The following is a 21,083-nucleotide window of genomic DNA, read 5'->3' as shown; positions in this document are numbered from 1 at the left end:
TCATAGTTACAGACTCACAGAGTATCATTTTGAAAGTTGAGAATCACAATACAACATTACATGCTTTTACATAACTTTTCGCCTTATTTTTCTTATCATGTGAAAATGGAAAAGCAAATCACATAAATGAAGAGGCAGATCAACGAGAGCATCCTCTCCGTGGTAAGCATCTTACAGTTTAATAATATTATATTACTAAGGAGCACAAATATGTTAATAAAGAAAAACTGTTTATCTACCTTATTTTCTAGAAGTAAGATACTGCCTATAAGTTACTTAATAGTAATTTGCCCAATAAAATTACACTTATTCTAAAGTATAATGTCACACCTCGAAAACATTTTCAATTTTCGTTACTGAAATTCCTGTTCTTAAATTATTAATTAAATTCTGTTTTATTAAACATCGGAGTCCTCGGACTTCCCTTACACTTTGTTCTACTTTACTTTGGAAGGGAAAATCTTATCAAAATTCAATATTACTAATAGTAATAACAGATAGTAATTTACTATCTGTTTATGCTGTCGATAGTTTCATAGGCAATAAGACTTCATAAATTGAAGTCAATTCTTGACTTTTATTTTTACATTCTCGTGCAGATTCTTCATGCAAAGCCATATCTAAATGTATTAAGATGTTTCCAGTAACAAACACAAAAATCAAATTGGGTTTGAATTGGAAATTTAAATGTCTTCTTGAATACTAGTGGCGTCATCTCTTGACGAGTTGTGAAAACTCGCCACATCTCCCCTGCTTAGACCGAAGGTTTTTATGGTAAGTAATCCGTAACTTCGTGACATCTACTCTATAGTCCACGCAAAACTGGTAGTTCGCTCTGAATATAGAAATGGATCGCGTCACCATGGCAAATTATATGACTACATCTGCTCGCAATAACTTCAGAGCGGTAATAGCAGTTTGGCGCGCACCATATACGTACAAGCACCTTGAGTCTGTATAGGTAAAGGTAGAGCGAATAGATGCGCTGCGATAATCTAATGAGCTGTTGAACTAATGCTGTGAGCAGTATGTGCATGGAATAAGGTTGGACGTCAACTCAGTTGAGGTAACTATCGAAGATGAAGTTGAAAAGGGTCGTATTCTTGTCAATCTTGTGTGGGGGTTACCACTGACAAAGGGAGATCATTCACCAGGCAGATCCTCACGATGCCTGGAATGCGATCGCGCTCTAATAGGCTCAGTTCGTAGTGTATTTATACAATGTAATATTTTTGAAGGTGGTAGAACCCTTTGTGGTTGGACTCCGGCGGCACACACCTATTTCTACCTAACAACAGTAGTGTTAGGCGCTGCTGTGTTCCGTTTTGAAGGGTGTGGTAAGGGAGACATACTTTTCCGAGGCGTTCCAGCTTCGTCCTCAGGGGTAGCGGCGTATCTGTTGTCGACCTCAGGAATATCTAATCCTATCTGGGGTTGATTACAGAAGTCCATGGGCGGCAGTAGCCACTTACCATCAGGTGGACTGCAAGCTCGTCTGCTACTCTTATATTAAATATAAAAAAATAATAATATTGTTAGGAAAATCGTCAGGAAATTATTTAAAAACCATTTTTTATAAGCCGAAAACCTAAACTGTCCTAGATAAATTAACAGAAACACAAACGCTCTAGTGCCCTTTTACGCCCACTTTTAGTTAATACCCGCATTTGACAATTAAAGTTTCTTATTCTTACCATCATTCCCAACAATATATAATTATAATGCAAGATGTGATAAAAACTTCATAGCGTGATTCAGAATACGAGCGGTGCCATAGGCTTAAGCAAAATAAATATACTATGCTTTAATATAAAATGTATGAGGTAAAAAGATACGGGGAAAAATGTACAGAAATAACATTTTTCAAGTTACGTGGAGAAGCGTAATGAATTAAGTTTCTTAAACAAACTTTATATTATAAGTCAGATATATACGGCATGCAAAATACATTTTTACATATTTCTATAGCCATATTTCAAATAAATTTAAAATATTTTTATATTCAGAAGTATTCCAGAATTTACTCGAGGAACCCTATTTGGACGCTATAACGACTAACGACGCTCAGCTGACCTTTAGCGACATTGTAGCAATGACGCATAGCGCAGAAATCTGACGTATTTATAGCAATGTTGCAAGCATGATATATTTTCCTTTAAATATGGGTACTTTAAAAAATAAATGATGACGTTTAAAATTATTTATTTGCTACAAGAATAATTCAAATTCATTTAGAATCTACGAAGAAATTATGGGAACTTTGTATGTTCCTTCAAGAATAGAATCCTAAAAAAATAAAGAAGTGAGTAGGATTTTTAAGTTACGCCAGTAAGAGAAATAATAAAAATTCAGTAAAACCATAATTATTGCTTGTAACATGTACCTAATTGTTAGATTTTTAGTTATTTTCGAAATTAAGAAGTTTGCTATTTACCGATACAACTGAGGTAAATGACAATTGATTGCAGGAAGAGAACTCTAATAAACTTTACAAAGGTATACAAAATTCTAAGTGCATTTTAGATCAATACATAATCACGTACGTTACAAATACCTTTTCATTAACATGGGCCAATCAAAATATTTTTTTATAAAATGACAAAAAAAAAACGGGAAAATAAATTTGAAAGCATGCCACCCTACCATATGCTATGCTATTTATTTATCAGCGAGTGAGCAAGGAAGATATACAATCCGAGTATTCGCGGGGCTAGGCCACATAGTCGGTGTGCCATTCATATCATATCCATATAAATAAGCGTCCATCAGTGTAGTTTTAAAAATGGCTCAGGCCTTAAAGAAATTAACTGTTCAAGTGCTTAAAAACAACAATGTGGAGGCAATTATCGGAAACTCGGCCCTAAGGGCTAGTAGGTAGAGTACCGGCTTTTTTACTTGTTTACGTAATCCGAACACTTGTATATACAAAATACATTGTGTATTCTGTGAATGTATGATAACTTGCTAAGTAAGCGCTTAAGTACATATTAGCCACTAATAACTATAATTAAATAACCTCTTTTATTTTACAACCGGTTTTACCTTACCATGCTTGTTAAGGTACCCACGTTTAGATCAACTAAAAGGTATTGTAAGCAATGTGAAATAATTTGCAAACTTTCATTGATAGTAAATTAGAAAAAAAAAATGACTTAAAAATCTAAACTTATTGCAGCATGTTCAATGCAAATAAAAAATATAGTAATAATGTGTTTCTCAATAATAAACATGTATTTTTGTTATCAAAACTATTATTTATTGAGTTATTTCAGTATTTGAAAATTAAAAGACAGGAAATTATAGTTATTTTTTTTTAATTTTAATTTTTTTCCCAATTAGATTTGGTAATAAAGTGGACATTGTTACCCAAGTGTGAGATGATCCTTACATTAAAATTATCATCCTGCTGAACTATTGGAGAAAGACATAAAAACATATGGTTTTTATGTCTTTCTCGAAACAATTGTTTAAAGCAAAAATAGGTCTTGTTAGGTACCCTACCCTCGGATTTAATTGAAAATTGTGATGTATATAAAATTATATAAGTTATAAAAGTACACTTCTAACACTGCTGTGTTGGTGCATGTGAGTTCTGTATACAAAAGACTAGGTTCATACTGTAACCTTTTATAACAAAAAGGAAAGTGAATTTTAGTCTCTAAATTTGCACAGCACCTGGTGGAGCAATGTGCAGATGGGCCCACCTGATGTGATCTTGGGCATCACTGAGGCCTACAAAAGAGACACAGACCCGAAGAAAGTGAACCTTGGCGTGGGAGCATACAGAGATGATGAAGGCAAACCCTTTGTGTTGCCATCAGTTAGAAAGGTCAGTATTTTCAGATTCATGAAATCTATTTAAAGATTTAAATTTAATTTTATGTCTGCAACAGAAATACCTTTTCAATTTTTCTATTTTTCTATATTACTATGGCTTGGGTATTAGCCTCCATTTTATATGTTAAACAAAATTTTAGTTATTGAAATGTTATAGGGTAGGTTGGCAAATCTAGAGGCGCCATCTTTAAGCTTTTAACCAACCCTCATTGATGTTAGTTATGCTCTGTACTATGCCATGCATACATAATGTATATTCTCTATATGTTGTATAAAATTTATGGCCAGTCTTAAGTGTTACAATGTTATGAAGAAGTTGATAAGATAATTGTATTTTAAAACAAAATTAATTCTAATGATATACCTTGTTTTGTTCAAATAATGTTTTTTTTTGCAGGCAGAAGAAATCCTCCATAAGAAGGCCTTGAACCACGAGTATGCCCCCATCGGTGGCGAGGCCACATACACAGATGCTGTTGCCAAGCTGGCCTTTGGTGATGACAGCCCGGTTATCAAGAATAAATCTAACTGCACTGTACAGGTGAATGACTGGCAATAATGTATCATGTTCTTACTGTAATAGGATTATGGTGTCTATGATGGTTACAAGTCGCTAAGGGCACTTACATGACTGTTACATGAGTATAGATAGTAGATATCTTGTAATAAATATGATTGTAGTTAATGGCAGATCCATGCCTTTTGTTTGGGAGAGGTTTGATCCAGCTTAACAAAGATTTTATCAATTTGTTGCCGTCTGTAGGAAGAATATGACAACAAAAACGGTTCTTTTTCGAAAACAACCTGGAAAAAGTTGCACGTAGATAAGTATATGATTTCAGATTTCTTCGGGTGGGTTGACCCCCTTAACCCTTTTCCTTGTATTCCTTGTATGTATAGGTATTGACATAATTAATATCATTTTCTGGTAATATAACACAGTGATAGATCAATACATTTCATAATTATCGTTTGCCCACACATTTGTCTCATATTACACATGCTCGCCGTAAAAGTGTACAATGTTCCTACTGCTGTGTAGACGAAAAATATTCTGAACAATCATAAAGAGTCGAATTAATTTGTGGCCGTGTTATTCTATTGTCCCCTACATGCATTCATACTGGTGTACCGAAAAAATGTTTGTTCCAAAATTCTCAAATGTATGCCATAAAATTACAGTTGCAACTATTTTCTGTTGTTACATAGCATATGCTCCACATGTTACATGCAGCCCGGGCGAACCGTAAATGACTGAATAATCTGCAACGCACCCTAATATTTTCATCATACATAAAGGTCATTTTAATTCAGTGAACATTCTATTCGCAAATTATACCTATTTCCAATTGACGGTTCAGTCTAGCGACCTTAACTTACGCTGCAGTCAGCGTTTATCAAATGGAAGCGCATGAAACTAAAATATACTAGTGTACGTCACAAGCACTTTGAGCTGACCAATTTATGTTCTATTACTTAATGTATTACTTACATTTAATAAAATATTTATTTGTCAACATGACCATATTTTTAAATTAAGTACGTTTTTATGTCATTAAAGTAGCGTACAAGCATGCGGTCGACTTGATAATGAATAAATAATATTAAAATCAATCCAATTTGTGCCTACCAAAGATAAAAAAATATAATTTCTAATATGCAAGAATCGACAAATTTCGATAATTGTTAGTCGAAAAATTGGATAGATATAAATAACGAGCGCAATTATATGTTGCTTATTACACTCTTCAAACGTAGATAATAATAATGTAAATGTTAATTACAATCAAGATTCTACGTTCCTAGATCATAGATATAGAGAATTAAAATTTTGGATATAGTCATTGTCATTATAAAAATAATAGATTACCTATATCATTCTAAGATACTCATTAAAAAACATATTTTGCTTGTCATTCGACGTCGAATCGACGTTCGTTTTCTTATCTAGTCTTATTGCACGACTCATGATGCGAAGCATCAGAGAGTGCTTTACGATCGAAAAATTTATATTATTTACTTGTAAATACATCGATTGTGATGATAAGAGACATCAAAAATTCAATTACAGTATGTCTATCAACTTAATACCTTGACAATTTAAAATGAAGTTTTCTAACAATATCACCAATATTCATTTTCTATTGCAATCTCATTCTTATTATCATAGAAACAATTGTTTATTGCTTTGCGTTACTAATACCACTTCAATGTTATTAATATGTTGTTATCAAGGTAACAGTAAGTGCAGAAACTAGTTTTCTATAATTTCGAAACCGGTATCGAATAAATGAGACAATTAAATAGTTTTGTCCTTTTTTAGAGTAAATAATTATTATCTATGTATACGTTTATATGTAAGATATTCCAACTTTCTGCTCATTATCATTCATGTTCCTTGTTATCTATTTGATATTATTTGAAAAATAATTGAAGAGTTAAAATAAAATTTGCAGATGACACACACCCCACTTTCTAAGTAGCGCTAGGCTCTCGTGCTGACCCTCTTACTGAGGTCACAGTGTCCGGCTGCTTCAAGTGGACTCTTGGAGAACTAGGCAATGTCCTATTTACCAATTCAGTTCAGTTATAACGAAGTTGACTATTTTTTGGCAACCCTGCCCTATTTATGTAGCCGAAACTAAATAACGCGCTATTTATCTGCATAACGCATAATGCCAATAGTTCATCTCGTTTCTTGATAAAAAAAAACATCAGTTATAAGTATAAAAATGAATCACAAGCAAATAAAATGGGCTTCCCCAAATTCCATTTTATCATTAAATTTGAATGTCAAGTTTGTCTGGATTATTTTAAGTCCATTGCGTAAGAATTCAAATAAAAATGGTGTACATATTACCATAAAGTACACATATTATTTAAGCGTGCAGCATCAAAATAGCACAAATATGAAAGATAAAGAGAAAAGTAATGTTTGCTAAGTCTTTGGTCTTATCACTGTCGCTTATCACTAGGCCTTCCTTCCTTCCACTTGTTTCTTTCATACAATATTTAAGTAGAAAGAGCAAAATTTTACACGGGCTTTTCACAATGTTACTTTTAATTTTTAAGATCACGAACTAAATTACATAGACTTTTTGAGATTTGATTTGAGTCGTAGTACCGTATTATATCATGGTCTCATAATGTTCTGTTCCTGCAGTGGACCTAGGAACAAAATGTGTATCAATTAGTCTTAATAAACAATATTTATTGTTATTAACTTTTAGTATCGTAAGGTAACGCTCAAGCGTAAACGTTTTCGTTACAACAATTATCTCGTCAATATTTTTCCCTCCTATCGCGCGTCTAAATTATGTGTGTAAATCTAATCTATACCAATTGTATTTCATTGATATTTTTTCTTTTATGTATAGTACCTAACTATCTAATATTTACACAGACACTATCCGGCACTGGTGCTCTCCGTCTCGGCCTGGAGTTCATCACAAAACACTATGCGAAGAACAAGGAGATCTGGATGCCCACACCCACGTGGGGCAACCACCCGCAGATCTGCAACATGCTCAACCTACCCCACAAGAAGTACCGCTACTTCGACCCCAAGACGAACGGCTTCGACCTCCAAGGTGCTCTGGAAGATATCTCCGTAAGTTACCTACAGATTTCTCAATAGGAATATGGAATAAATTGTCAGTGATTAGTGTCGATGAAGACTCCACTTGAAATGTAAATTATAAAATTTCCGTCGGGTATTTTGAGTAAGTGCGTTTGTCCACCGCCGCTGTCACCGGACCGTCGCCGAGAATGAGATGACGGCGCCGAAGTAGGCGGTGGACAAACGCCCTAACACTTTTATCTACTTTTCCATTTCTTTAAAATGTTTTGTACAGTGGTTCGGTTTCCATGCAGACGTAAAATTGTAAAATTATATTTTAAAGTTTGTTTAGCACATTCATGATGTGTAGACCGCGTGATTAGCTGACGCAATGAGTTGTGCCAATATCGATCGCGTGTTTTTAATGAGTTTGTTCTAAAGTTTTTAGGTTTAGTTCGTATTGCTACCTAGAAGTTTCGCGCCTATTTTTGTTTTAGTAGGCATAGACATAGCTTAATGATACTATTAAATTATTATTAAATATTTTTGTTTTAGTAGGCATATTAAGATATGTAATGTTATTATTAAATTACTAGTTTTTGTCTGCGGCTTCGCCCGCGGTTTAAAAAAAATAATATAACATGCTAACATAAATAAAACTGAAAATTCGTACCTTCAACTTTGCGAAAGTCACTTGATTAAATGCATAGTTTACGATTCAATACTTACTAATATCGATAAAAATAATCGATGTTTTGGGTCCAAAAGATCGATTCTCCGATTAATCGATCTTAGATCGCCATCCCTATTTCCCGTGGGATTTCCGGGATAAAAACTATCCTATGTCCTTTCTCGGGTCTCAGACTATCTTTGTACAAAGTTTCATTAAAATCGGTTCAGTGGTTTCGAAGTAAAGAAGAGACAACCAGACAGACAGACAGACAGACAGACAGAGTTTTTTTCGGATTTATAATATTAGTAAGGATTAGCCAGGAAGTAAGATAAGGATTATTAATTTTCTTCTTAAATTTTCCTCGTAAATTTTCTGTAACTGTACTCAAGCCATTAAACGGCTTGAGTACAGTTACAGAAAATTTACACATGAGTTTCCTCTGAATATTAATAATATTATGACTATTATGTTTTTTATTAATCCAAATAGCCCACTATACTACGGTCGCGGATATACCTAATTCAGTTATTTTTCGATAGACGATATTTTGAACGATCAATACACTTTACAATCTTGTTATAGATCACAAACATTATCTGCAATTAATTGATCACTTGTTTTGATTGCCAATATTGCATTTTAAAATTTATTGCTGACATTATTTCCTGCTATGTATAGACATGCGAAAATAAACGTTATTTTTAAATAATAATTTATTAAGGTGTAAAACTATTCATTGCATGTTGATCTTCTCAGTAACATGTCTATATAATCTATCCTTATATTTGGTAGAAACTTTCGCCAACAACAAAAATATCATGGAATGCAAATTCTGTGGCAATTTTCAGAATATTTATTTTACAACATTTAGTTGTTCGTTTGGCACAAGATGACGGTTGCGTAAGAATGGAGTTTCCAAGGTTGGGGTAATCAACTATCTCGTTATTTTCGACCTAATTTGTATTGCCAATTAAATGTCGAACTATTGTTTATTTCGTAGAGATTATAAGATTATACATGTGGATTACATGTGGTTATATTAATGATACCAATATGTGAACAAAAATAACCTAACGTTGTCTTGGCACGTAAATTATTCTTGCAGCAAACATACTATTTTCGTGAAACAGCTCACAATGTGTAATATAATGCCTATTTTTTTTCAGAAATGTTTGGTTAACTGCAATAAGTATGTCAAAATTATGCAAACACGTTATTTCCTACATAACAAACCTTTATTGATAAAGGATGGAACGATTCAGCAATTTAACGAGAAATTTCGTAATATTATAAAAAACTATGAGAACAGTAGTCATACGAATGTGCTCTGTGCACTGCATAAATGGGACCAATTCTACTACAAAATAAAATAATAAAAAAAGCGTGTTGCGAATCACTTGTCTTTAGGTCATATGCACATATCGTTTATGGGATGACTAATTATAATGATCAACATTTTTAATATTACTTATTAATGAAAACCTTATATAGATTTTAGACTAAAATTATCGCGGAATTGAGACATTTTATTATGTAACGTATGTCTCAATGGCCACGTAACTATAGCCAAACGAACTGAACGGAATCATAACACCACCAGCGTAGTAGAAAGGCATTCCGCATATTTCCCGTATGTGAAAGGTGTCACGGATAAGATAGGGAGGATTTTAGATCGAAAATATAACATAAAAAGTATATTTACGCCTTTTAAAAAGCTCGCGGCCTATCTTCGTTCCCCCAAGGATACTATTCCATACCAGTGCCCAGGGGTCTATAAGGTTGACTGTAGTTGTGGTAGCTCGTATATTGGGCAGACAAAACGAGCCATATCACAACGCATTAAGGAACATATCAGCGCAGTCAAAAATAATGACCCTAAGAAATCTGCGGTAGCCGAACACATCCTCAGTTCAGGTTGTAACCACTGGATTGAATTACACAAACCTCAGGTGATCTCCACTGAGCGTCATTACTTTCCTCGTTTAGTAAGAGAAGCAATAGAGATCAAGAAACATCCTAGGAACTTCAATAGAGAAGATGGTTTTAAGTTAGCCCAAACGTGGAATCCAGTGGTTAGTTTATGCAAGTCACAAATAGTGCAAAGTACGGAGCGTAAGGATATTGTCAGTGTTGTGTGTCGTGATATGAAACCTAGAAAAGAAAAACGAACTAGACGTAGGGTAGATAGATTAATCTACCACTAGTACTTGTCAACGGTTTCTCCCCTCCACCTCAGTTTCGCCGTGACCACGATCCATGCAACTGGGTCGAAATATCGGCAATAAAAAACGCATATCGTGAGTACCCGTTACATAATAAAATGTCTTATATAGATTGATTAAGTATTCTCCACGACAAGACGTAATATTTGATAGATAATAATATATTACACACTATGATTACACATAATATTTAAGATAAGCTTCGTCACGAACGTCGTGCGTGATCGATAACGAATGTACATATGGGAGGTAGTTGCATGATACTGGGGTCATGTCATATTTGACAATAAGAGGAAGGAACGTAAAAAAATGAGGGATTGAAAATGACGGACATTTCGTCGTACCGTGTCGTAGTGGCTCTTGCCAATGCTAGAGCTTATTTTTTTTCAAAATCCTCGATTATTTTTAAATTTAGAAAGGAGAATGCCCATTCTTGGTACTGATTTTTCTCATGCGTCAAAATGAAAGTAATATTAAAATATTTTTTTGATTTTTTTACATAGTTTGTCGATCAGAATAGTTTCTTTGAACAGGGGATTCCATTTAAGATAAACTAAGAGGAAATGTTGATTGTTGTTCTTAAAAATTAAAATGGCAGTATTTTATACTCGGAATTCAATAAGATCTATTAGTGTTTTGCCTACTGATTTTCTCATGGGTCAACAAAATGAAAGTAATATTAAAATTATTTTTTGATTTTTTTACATAGTTTGTCGATCAGAATAGTTTCTTTGAATTGCATTCAAGATAAACTAAGACGAAATGTTGATTGTTGTTCTTAATAATTAAAATGGCAGTATTTTATACTCGGAATTCATTATTTTAGATTTTTAAGATTATTTTAGTTTTTTTACCCACTACCTTTAAAAGTAAATGGAATATGTTAATCGAACTACATTATAGGTACCTACTATCAGTTAAAACCGACTATCAATCTATCGTCGGATATTTTCGATTTTGAGGTTATGTACTTAACATTTCGGTAAATAACTTCAGAACCCGGGTGTTGATCTAAAAATAGTACATTACGATACGAGGACGAAAAATTTTTTTCTGACAAGTGTGAGTTTGCAGGCCGAGCCGCAGGCGAGGACTGCAATCACACGAGTCAGAAAATCATTTTTCGTCCGCGTGTTGTATAAAATTTTATATTACGGGGTCGGAAATGGGGGTTTTGCGCACGCGAAGCGTGCGTAAAACGTCAATTTACGCACGCCGTGATATAAATAATTATTGGTGGTAGTATTTGGTTAATTATACATCGTCCACAACAAGTTTCAATTTGATGCAACTCTGCATGGCGGTCCATACTTTCATGGGCATTGTCCTTTATATATTTGTAGCTTTGCCAATATAAAAATGATATGTAGTTATGTTTCGTTTTCAAGTACGAAAATATTTAGAATTAAGTTTAGATTGTAACTCATGTTTGATATGTACATTGCAGAAAATCCCTGAAGGATCTATTATCCTACTTCACGCATGCGCACACAACCCCACCGGCGTGGACCCTAAGCCCAGCGACTGGGAACAACTGTCCAAGGTAAATATGAACGGAAACAAATATATTTGAATTATTACTATTGCTGCTTTTAACAGCTACAGGATTGTCATTGTTTAATGCATATTTTGTAGTAGGAAAAAGTATTATATGGTTGTTCTAAAAACATAGAGATACTATAATACTATATCTCTCCGGAATCTCTAGAGCCTTTAAAACACTAATCCAAACAGTCAAATCTATCCCATTTTAGACTTCCACAGATTTAAGTTTGACAATTTCTAGTACATCTTTGAGTACACTTTGAGCAAAAGAGTTGATACATTGATTGATTAAACAGGTGTATAGAGTATACTGACCACCACTAATCTTATTAGCACAATATTGATTAAATACATATGTCTTATTTTCTCTTTCCGGGTTACCTATATCCAAAGAGAAAATACCCAAACATTGCTCATAAACGGTACACCACGACTCACACAATTTCCCATCACCAGGTGGTGAAAGACCGCAAGCTGTTCCCGTTCTTCGACATGGCGTACCAGGGCTTCGCGACGGGCAACGTGGACAACGACGCCTTCGCCGTGCGCCTCTTCGTCAAGGAGGGCCACCAGGTCACCCTAGCGCAGAGCTTCGCTAAGAATATGGGTGAGTTATTTTATTTTATTTATTTATTTTAACAATAAGTGGTAGAAACAATACCGTTTTACCTCTTTTGGCATAGGTAGATGTAGCTAAGTGAGGTGATCGCGCCTGTAGCAGTGCTCCGACAGTCTCAGTTCATACTTTTCTTATATATAAATTGTTAGGAAAACTTCGATAGCAACCTGTCCTTTCTACTCCTTTCAATAATTACAGAATAGGCCAAAGCCCAAATAGCCTAGGCTGCGTAATATAGATTGATTTTTATTTGATAAATTGGGAACATTTTGTTACTTTGTTTATCATGTACGATTTTAAAGAATTTTACGTTACAAATAAAGATAATACTTAATATGTTTATTAACACTTACCGCTCACGATATTGTCGCCTGAATCGAGCGAGTCGCCCGATTCCCTGCGGTAGCTATGTAATATGAATAAAATAATTAGCAATTTGCTCAAATGATGCATTTATTAGTACATAACTCTTTATTAGTTACTCTTTATAAGTTTTACTAATCACGATTATTTAACGTTAGAAGACCAACATGACGACATCTGCGAAATGACCTACGAAATGTGGTTCTGTGAGAAAATCAGGCCCGTGGCTTTTGCATGAAGCAACTCTGATGCAGCTTTGACTTCTAGCTTCGATAAGTGTGTTTTAAAATATTACAATTTCAATATTTGAGAAATCGAATAAAATCGTCTGAAACGATCTATCACATTCTAAACAGATATTCATTTAATTATATAAAATATCCAGGTTTTGTTTTATTTTCAATTATTTTATGCAATACATAAGTATAATGACATACTGTATCCTATTGCTGAGTTTTGCCCTTCAACCGATCAATCATAGAGCATCTATCTTACTCCATCAGTAAAATGTACAGAAGAATTGCATGCATTAGAAATAAAATATAGGCTATAGTAGGTTTTCCTGTCATACCTTACGATGTATTTTTTATAAAGATTTTTTTACATATAACCAGTAAAACCCAAATTGGTATATTTATTCTTATCAATGTTATTCTTATTATTCTTGAATGTTACTGTCAAGGAAGGGATATGATTGTTTTTATATTTTATGATTATCTCTATAATTTAAGACCCGTTTGAATTAATAATACATTACCAATACAAGGCAAGTATTTATTGTTGCCAAGAGTAGAATGTGTACTAGACTAGACTAGACTTAACTGATAGAAGTATCAATAGCATCTTATTAAAATACGATATTACAACTAGATATAGGGCAAGAACGTATACTCAATGCATCTCATAGTGACATAATCATAGTAACAACACGAGTGGAACGGAATGTTTACGCATTTGACCTTATAATCTTATCAAGTGTTTTTCTCATACTGATTTACCTACGGTGTAAATAAAGTTTTTGTTGTTTTTTCTTCATGACGTAAAAGATTTGACATCTGTATATTGAACTCCGTCGGCGCTAATAATAAGTAGGTATATAATACAATGTTATCAAGGAAAACAGAGTTCCCTGTTCGCCTGGGGTGGCACTAAAACCTGTTGTTTTTTTTTTCTATTTTATAGGACCAATGTAGCATTTCTCTTTTGAGAAGTTCTTTCTTTGTAACATCAGTAACGCATTTTTGATAGATTATATAGATAAATGATGAAATATAAAATAGTGACTCACATCTTTGACTCACACAGAAGAGTCGAGAGGCGAATACGAAATGCCGCTACCTTTAATTCCATTTTTATTGATAAGGACTTTTATTATTACATATATTTAATTGAGTTAGTTCGACATAAGAATATTGAACAAATAGTATTAAATCTTTCACTCGAAGAATAATGCTGGCCATATATTTAATTGGCTGTAACGCTGTATTTGTGATTTTAAAAAATAAAACAAAGGGAAGGGCGATGTGTGGAGGTCTCGGAATTAATTATAAATAAGTAGCTCTATTCAAGTCTTTAATTTTGGATACTCCTTACACTATACATATAATATTAATGGTGCATGTCCATAGGTTTATACGGCGAGCGCGCGGGCGCGCTGACGTTCCTGTGCGGCGACGCGGAGTCGGCGGCCAAGGTGATGTCGCAGGTGAAGATCATGGTGCGCACCATGTACTCCAACCCGCCGCTGTACGGCGCGCGCCTCGTGCAGGAGATCCTCACCGCGCCCGATCTCAGGAAGCAGTGGTCGGTGTTACAAGCAATGATTCACGCAACTTACTTTTACAGATGTACACTCACTAATTTATCATACATCCCTTCTTTAATCTTAGAAACGTAAATTAACAAAATAAAGTAACAAGTTGGCGCGTATACGCACACACACACGTCACAATCACATTTTTCTCAAAATGACTCAGTGTCACTTACTTATAACAATCTTTATTAATGCACACACAAATGAAAGGTTTTACTCTCAAATGTTCAGTATGAGAATCCATTGAATATTTGCATAATTTTTATCTTAAGTAGTTTTATGTTACCATAGCATAACTGAAGAACGTTCTTATGTCCATTTAAATTACTAATATCACTACTATAAATACCACTGGCATCAAATTATCCGTACTTCATAGTGTCAATATGATACTCTTGTCTACGGCCCTTACACTTAATCTTTGACGACTCGCATGGTGGAGCGTTCACTAAAGCGATCTGATGCGCAAATAATTCGATCCTCGGCCAAATAGATACCTAAATGAATAATTCAGATACCTGTTCGGGGACATGACACTCTCTACACAGGGAAAGTGTGGGGCTGTCCGTGTGGAAAACGTCTTTTTAATCAAAGTTTATCATACAATGATCAGGTTGGCGGATGTGAAACTGATGGCGGACCGCATCATCTCGATGCGCACACAGCTTCGCGCGGGCATCGAGGGCGCTGGCAACAAAAACTCCTGGCGGCACATCACAGACCAGATCGGCATGTTTTGCTTCACGGGGCTCAAACCTGAACAGGTATGGGAGTCTGTTTTAAATTGAAAATGTTTATGTACATGTTACGTACGTCGCCCGTTAGGTTTTTTTTTAATATAATATAAAGTAGTAGACGAGCATGCAGTCCACCTGATGGTGCTACTGCCGCCCATGGACATCTGCTATTAAGCCCAAATAGGATTTGATATTCCTACCTGAGGTCGGCCACAGTGACGCCGCTAGTCCCGAGGAATAAGCTGGAACGCCTCGGAAAAGTCTGTCTCCCTTACCACACCCTATAAACCAGTACACAGCAGGGCTTACACTGCTGTTATGAGGCAGAAATAGGTGTGGCGGTGGTGCCGCCGGAGTCGAACCACAAAGGATTCTACCACCCTGATAGCCATTGTCACAAAATATCATCAGATGTTAATCGATAATAACCAAGAGGTATTGTATCGATACCCCTGAGGACTAAGTTGAAACGAATCCCGGCCTGTGAAGACTTTGTGACAAAAATATGTGAGACACCTTCTTTCCTTAAAATTATAATTCTGCTTGTAAATCTTAACTTCTGCTGCTAAATCTTAAGTTAGATGCTAGTATGGATTTTAATAAGGAATTTATTGACACAAGACATACCTACTCGGCTATCAGGCTTTAGATTGTATCCACATAATCATGTAGTCACGCTACGTTCACGCTCCAGCGTAATCTCGTTATTCACTGTAATCTACAGTCATAATAATCCGAACTCCTCGAAACAAAGTTATAGTTTACATATATCATTGAAATTTTCTATGTTAACCAAGAAAAACTTTATTTTTCATTTTAAAGGTGGCGTTTAATTAAATAAATGAAGGCATATTTAATTAATTGAATGCCACCCTTTTCATGACACAACTCTCTTCTTTAATGGATGATAAATTTAATACTTGGTTTTTATTTACCTTTTGTATCAATAAGTAGAAATCAGGCTGCAAGTCTGCAGATGATAAACCTTAACTGACCAAAAACTTAATGACAGAGCCAAGTGTCACTTCTCATTGATTAAATTTTGTATTGGACTGAAGTCTTTATACGAGTTTTGATAATATGGACGGGTCTTCATTGTGACTTACACATTTCAGGTGGAGAGGCTTACAAAGGACTTCCACATCTACCTGACGAAGGACGGCCGCATCTCCGTGGCGGGCATCTCCTCCAAGAACGTGAACTACATCGCCGAGGCCATCCACAAGGTGACGGCCTAGACATATCGAATATATTCAATAATGATAATTATACGGTACCAGATGAAAACAGTATTTATCCTGTCCTGGAAATTATTTTTGAAACTGACAACTCCGCTTGTAGCTCACTAAGCAGTTTTTACTACGCGATTGTCTCGTATATTTTTATGTTTGCGAATAATCATGTAATGTTTATCTAGTGTTAAATATAAATTTATTTTTAATATGAATTTTATTTACTTTCCTTTATCGGCCCTCGGAACAAGCGAAGAGGTGGTACAAAAATACATTTTTATGATTAAACTGTTTATTGTTAAAATAAGTAGATAAAATAAACTTGATGCCAAAACACAGAAATTGTATTAACATGTTGCTGTGATTCTAGGACAAAACTAATTCTACGCAAAATATTTACAGCTCGCGAACAAATTAAAGTTAACTTTAGGTTTTAAAAAAGATGCAGGTCAATCGTTAACGTTGCCCAAAATAAAAAGAAAATTTTATATTTTATACAAAAGTATAATTCCTTTTAGGATGCTACATATATTGGGAACACATTTTTGACCACAATCCGATGGCATCACGGCAACAATCTTACACGTTCACCTGCATCGATATCCAAAATATGTAAACCTATAACATTTCACTACACTAAAAAAAAAAATTATTATACATACATACACATCCAAAAAAATGCGCACTTTTCATACAATTCTATTATTATGGTACAAATTTATTATTCTAACATTCTATAGTCGACACATTGTCAATGATATTTTCAATAAAAACAGTTTATAACATTATATGTACAAATTGTCGTATAACAAACTACACTAGTCATGGCACTATTTCTTTAGAATGCAAAACCATTGCTCCGACAACAAGAAATATGTACCTCTGCACAACAACTCGAGATCCAACCACCTCATTTCCAGTACAAAGGAAATTTACAAAAATAACATCGAAAACGATGCACAGCTTATATTACTTATAACGAAAGATACCGGTCACAATATGCCAACTGCGTTTAAATTCGTAATTACTGCACACGTTTTCAATTAACAAATTATCTAATTAATGTAAACAATATTTAATTGCACTAATTGATTGAAAGGTTAGCTCGTCTCCTTAGCACTACTCCATGATGCTAACAGAACCTACCACTATATTTTGTGGACAAAGTCTATGGTTGAACGGTCTAAGCTTGAGATGAGATGAAAACTTTATATTTAATGATTTTTTTGTATTTGTATATTATGTTAATCAAATAAGTATAAAAATTGAGACGTTAAATAAAAAAAATAGAACTTATCACTGGCTTTTTGGCCGCAGTTACCCGCGTTTGGAGTTTCTGTTTGCGTAGTAATTTTATTTAGGAAGTACTTGGGATTTTGTTTAACCTATTTTTTATTTCCAAAAAGTTCAGATTCAAATATCCTTAAATCTTCGAAATTATTTTACTGAAAAATAAATAGGCAGCATTTTTAAGGCAAAAATTAAATTTTGGTAATGGGTGTGTGTCTGCGTTTTCAGGGCTTAAAAGTCAAATTAGGGAATTTCATAAGAAATCAACTAAGATAAATAGACAATAAAATATATACATTTAAATTTGGCTTTTGTGAAACTGGAGATTTTGCATTTTATTACATTTATTAACATATGTACATACAAACTATAATAGCTGAATGAATTGAATATTTATATACTAATTATATCAAAGAAAGAAATAATATCTTCAAAACTGTTTAATTGTCTTCATATTTTTGAGAATAAAACAGCTCATTACCATTTTGAATCTACAACACTGACAAAATAATAATTATAGATTCCATTTAATATTTCTCGAGACATAAACTTTATATTATTAAAATATAATATTTATTGGAAAAATATTAATTGCTTGTCATACATTAACATTTATTAAACAATTGATACTATACTTAGAGATAAATTATTTTTCAGTTTGCCTTTAAAATAGATATTAAACATATTTAATAATACTTACTTTACATTTTTTCTAATCTTGGACAACATACATATCACATTAGTTAGCAGATTATTAGAACACCTTATATTTTAACGTATTTGCCAATTTAATACAACATATAGCATAAATGAACTCAGTTTAAATTATTATTTTTAAAGTGTCACATTGTTTCATATATACATTTTAATGATATTCTCTCTTTTATTCATGAGCATATTTTATTTCAAAGGAAATAGGCCGACTTTAAATTAAACCACTGAATGGTTAAGTTTTCACTACTTTTCATAGTCTGTCATTTGTCACCCATGGAAATGGGGTATTACGCACCATTTTATAATAATTGTAACAGCAAATATTTTTGTATTTTATAAAAAGCAAATAAGAAATGTTAATTTTTATTTCCCACAAGTTAATATAAATTTTATGATAAATTAATTTTAAACATAACCATTTTTATGGTACAGGATCCCTAGTATAGTTTTCATCATTTATTAATAACAAGCTGATTTTTCGTGAGTAGCTTCGTTTCGACAAGACGCCCAACATTTTTCCTTACAGCAATGTTGGTAAATGGTAGCTTGATGGGGCAGCAAGGATAAAATATGTTGACCGGACGAATTCTAAAAATTTATTACTAACCAAATTTTTCTTTGTTAATTATCAAGATAATTATTTAAATAACGTGAAAAAATATTTGTCCTACAAAATATAAGGTTTTTATTAAGGCGTCCCCCCTCTCCAACATGTATCATAAACAAGGCCATGAAAAATAATTACTAACCAGCTGATTTTTTTTTTATTGGCTGTCTACCATTTACATAGTCTACCATGCACATTGTCCTACAAATTGCATGGTATGTCATCTCGGACCTACGCTGAAAAGATGTTAATTCCGCAGGATTTTTTTTTTTATTAGTAACTGTAGGACAAAGGTATCACGTGATAGAATAATATAATTTTTATCTAAATAAAACAATGTCCTACAAAAAAAAGGGTAACTTTTATTAATCCTACAAAATTTGTAATTTAACTATAATATAATATAAATAAACTATAAAACTGGCGGACTGGAATAACGTACTTCGCAATTTGTAGGACAATGTGGGTAGTAAGCTGTGTAAATGTTAGACAGCTAATAAAAAAAAAATCAGCTGGTTAGTAATTATTTTTCATGACCTTGTTTATGATACATGTTGGAGAGGGGGGACGCCTTAAAAAAAACCTTATATTTTGTAGGACAAATATTTTTTCACGTTATTTAGATAATTGTCTCGATAATTAATAAAAAAAAATTCGGTTAGTAATATTTTTTTTTGATTCGTCAAATCAACATATTTCATCCCTATTATTTTAGTTATAAACCACAATCGAGAACTTTCGTACGAGAATTTGTTGGGCGTCTCATTGAAACGAAGCTATTCTGGAACACTCAGCTTGATACTAATTATTTTTACATTAAGTATTAGTACTACAACTTTTAAGTGTAGGTCCGAGATGACATACCATGTAATTTGTAGGACAATGTGCATGGTAGACTATGTAAATGGTAGACAGCCAATAAAAAAAAAATCAGCTGGTTAGTAATTATTTTTCATGGCCTTGTTTATGATACATGTTGGAGAGGGGGGACGCCTTAATAAAAACCTTATATTTTGTAGGACAAATATTTTTTCACGTTATTTAAATAATTATCTTGATAATTAACAAAGAAAAATTTGGTTAGTAATAAATTTTTAGAATTCGTCCGGTCAACATATTTTATCCTTGCTGCCCCATCAAGCTACCATTTACCAACATTGCTGTAAGGAAAAATGTTGGGCGTCTTGTCGAAACGAAGCTACTCGCGAAAAATCAGCTTGTTATTAATAAATGATGAAAACTATACTAGGGATCCTGTACTATTAGTCTGTTTGTCAAAAATCTAAAACGCTAGTCGCCATTTTGATGCCGATGTGACACCATAATATTTTAAATTTTAAATGGGGTACAGCACCCCAATTTTTTATCTTTCCATTAATGCAATGTTTACTAATGCAATTACATTACAAGACGAGCGGAAAGGCGAATAGAGATTTCGCGCGATAATTCAAATTTGTAAATTACAAGTTGCTTTAGGGCATATTTTGTTTTATTGAAATTTAAATAAACTAGTAGTTTATTAACACTAAGAATTTTCTGAAATACTTTTTACAAAAAGTCGTAACACCCCATTATAGGAGTAACGCTAGTTTCTTTTTTCAACAAATTTTTTAAGACTTCTCGTTTCATTGGTGCAATGTAATGTAATGCAATGTGTATATTTTTCGTGATTAGATCGATATCAATCATTATTAAAGCAATCATTATTACAATTATGTAAGAGACACTCATTCTGTTATATTAAAGAATGACGAAGTTTATGGTATCAAATAGTTTTTGTTGCCTGGTTTTTTATATTAAGTACAGTTACCTAAATTAAATCGCGAAAGTGTAACATATATATTATTATTGCTATAACACAGAAAACATTTC

General features: G+C 33.5%; 1 protein-coding gene across 2 annotated transcripts; it reads left to right on the top strand.

Moving 5' to 3' along the window:
* Positions 1-111: 111 nt before the first annotated feature.
* On the top strand, positions 112-16,809 carry Got2 (glutamate oxaloacetate transaminase 2). 2 transcript variants are annotated; one of them, XM_073080940.1, is made up of 10 exons: positions 112-162; positions 707-774; positions 3,673-3,829; positions 4,235-4,378; positions 7,241-7,447; positions 11,739-11,834; positions 12,293-12,443; positions 14,447-14,621; positions 15,245-15,395; positions 16,484-16,809. In XM_073080940.1, the coding sequence occupies exons 1-10, from the start codon at positions 127-129 to the stop codon at positions 16,604-16,606; spliced, it is 1,308 nt and encodes a 435-aa protein (XP_072937041.1). In that variant the 5' UTR covers positions 112-126; the 3' UTR covers positions 16,607-16,809. The 2 variants fall into 2 exon arrangements, with proteins under 2 accessions (XP_072937041.1, XP_072937042.1); XM_073080941.1 differs by lacking the exons at positions 112-162; positions 707-774 and adding an exon at positions 2,652-2,874.
* The last annotated feature ends 4,274 nt before the right edge of the window (positions 16,810-21,083 follow it).

This window comes from Epargyreus clarus, unplaced genomic scaffold, assembly GCF_041222505.1.
Source record: "Epargyreus clarus isolate Ecla_fem2 unplaced genomic scaffold, WU_Ecla_fem_2.2 ptg000015l, whole genome shotgun sequence".
NCBI lineage: Eukaryota > Metazoa > Arthropoda > Insecta > Lepidoptera > Hesperiidae > Epargyreus > Epargyreus clarus.
The sequence above is the reverse complement of the archived record's forward strand: the minus strand, read 5'-3'. Positions and strand labels throughout refer to the sequence as shown.

Bases quoted from the DNA above. Each gene is read 5' to 3' on its own strand.
- Got2 (XM_073080940.1), top strand. From the start codon at position 127: ATGAAGAGGCAGATCAACGAGAGCATCCTCTCCGTG. The intron at 4,379-7,240 runs GTGAATGACTGG...ATATTTACACAG, and splicing joins AATCTAACTGCACTGTACAG to ACACTATCCGGCACTGGTGC. The intron at 7,448-11,738 runs GTAAGTTACCTA...TGTACATTGCAG, and splicing joins GTGCTCTGGAAGATATCTCC to AAAATCCCTGAAGGATCTAT.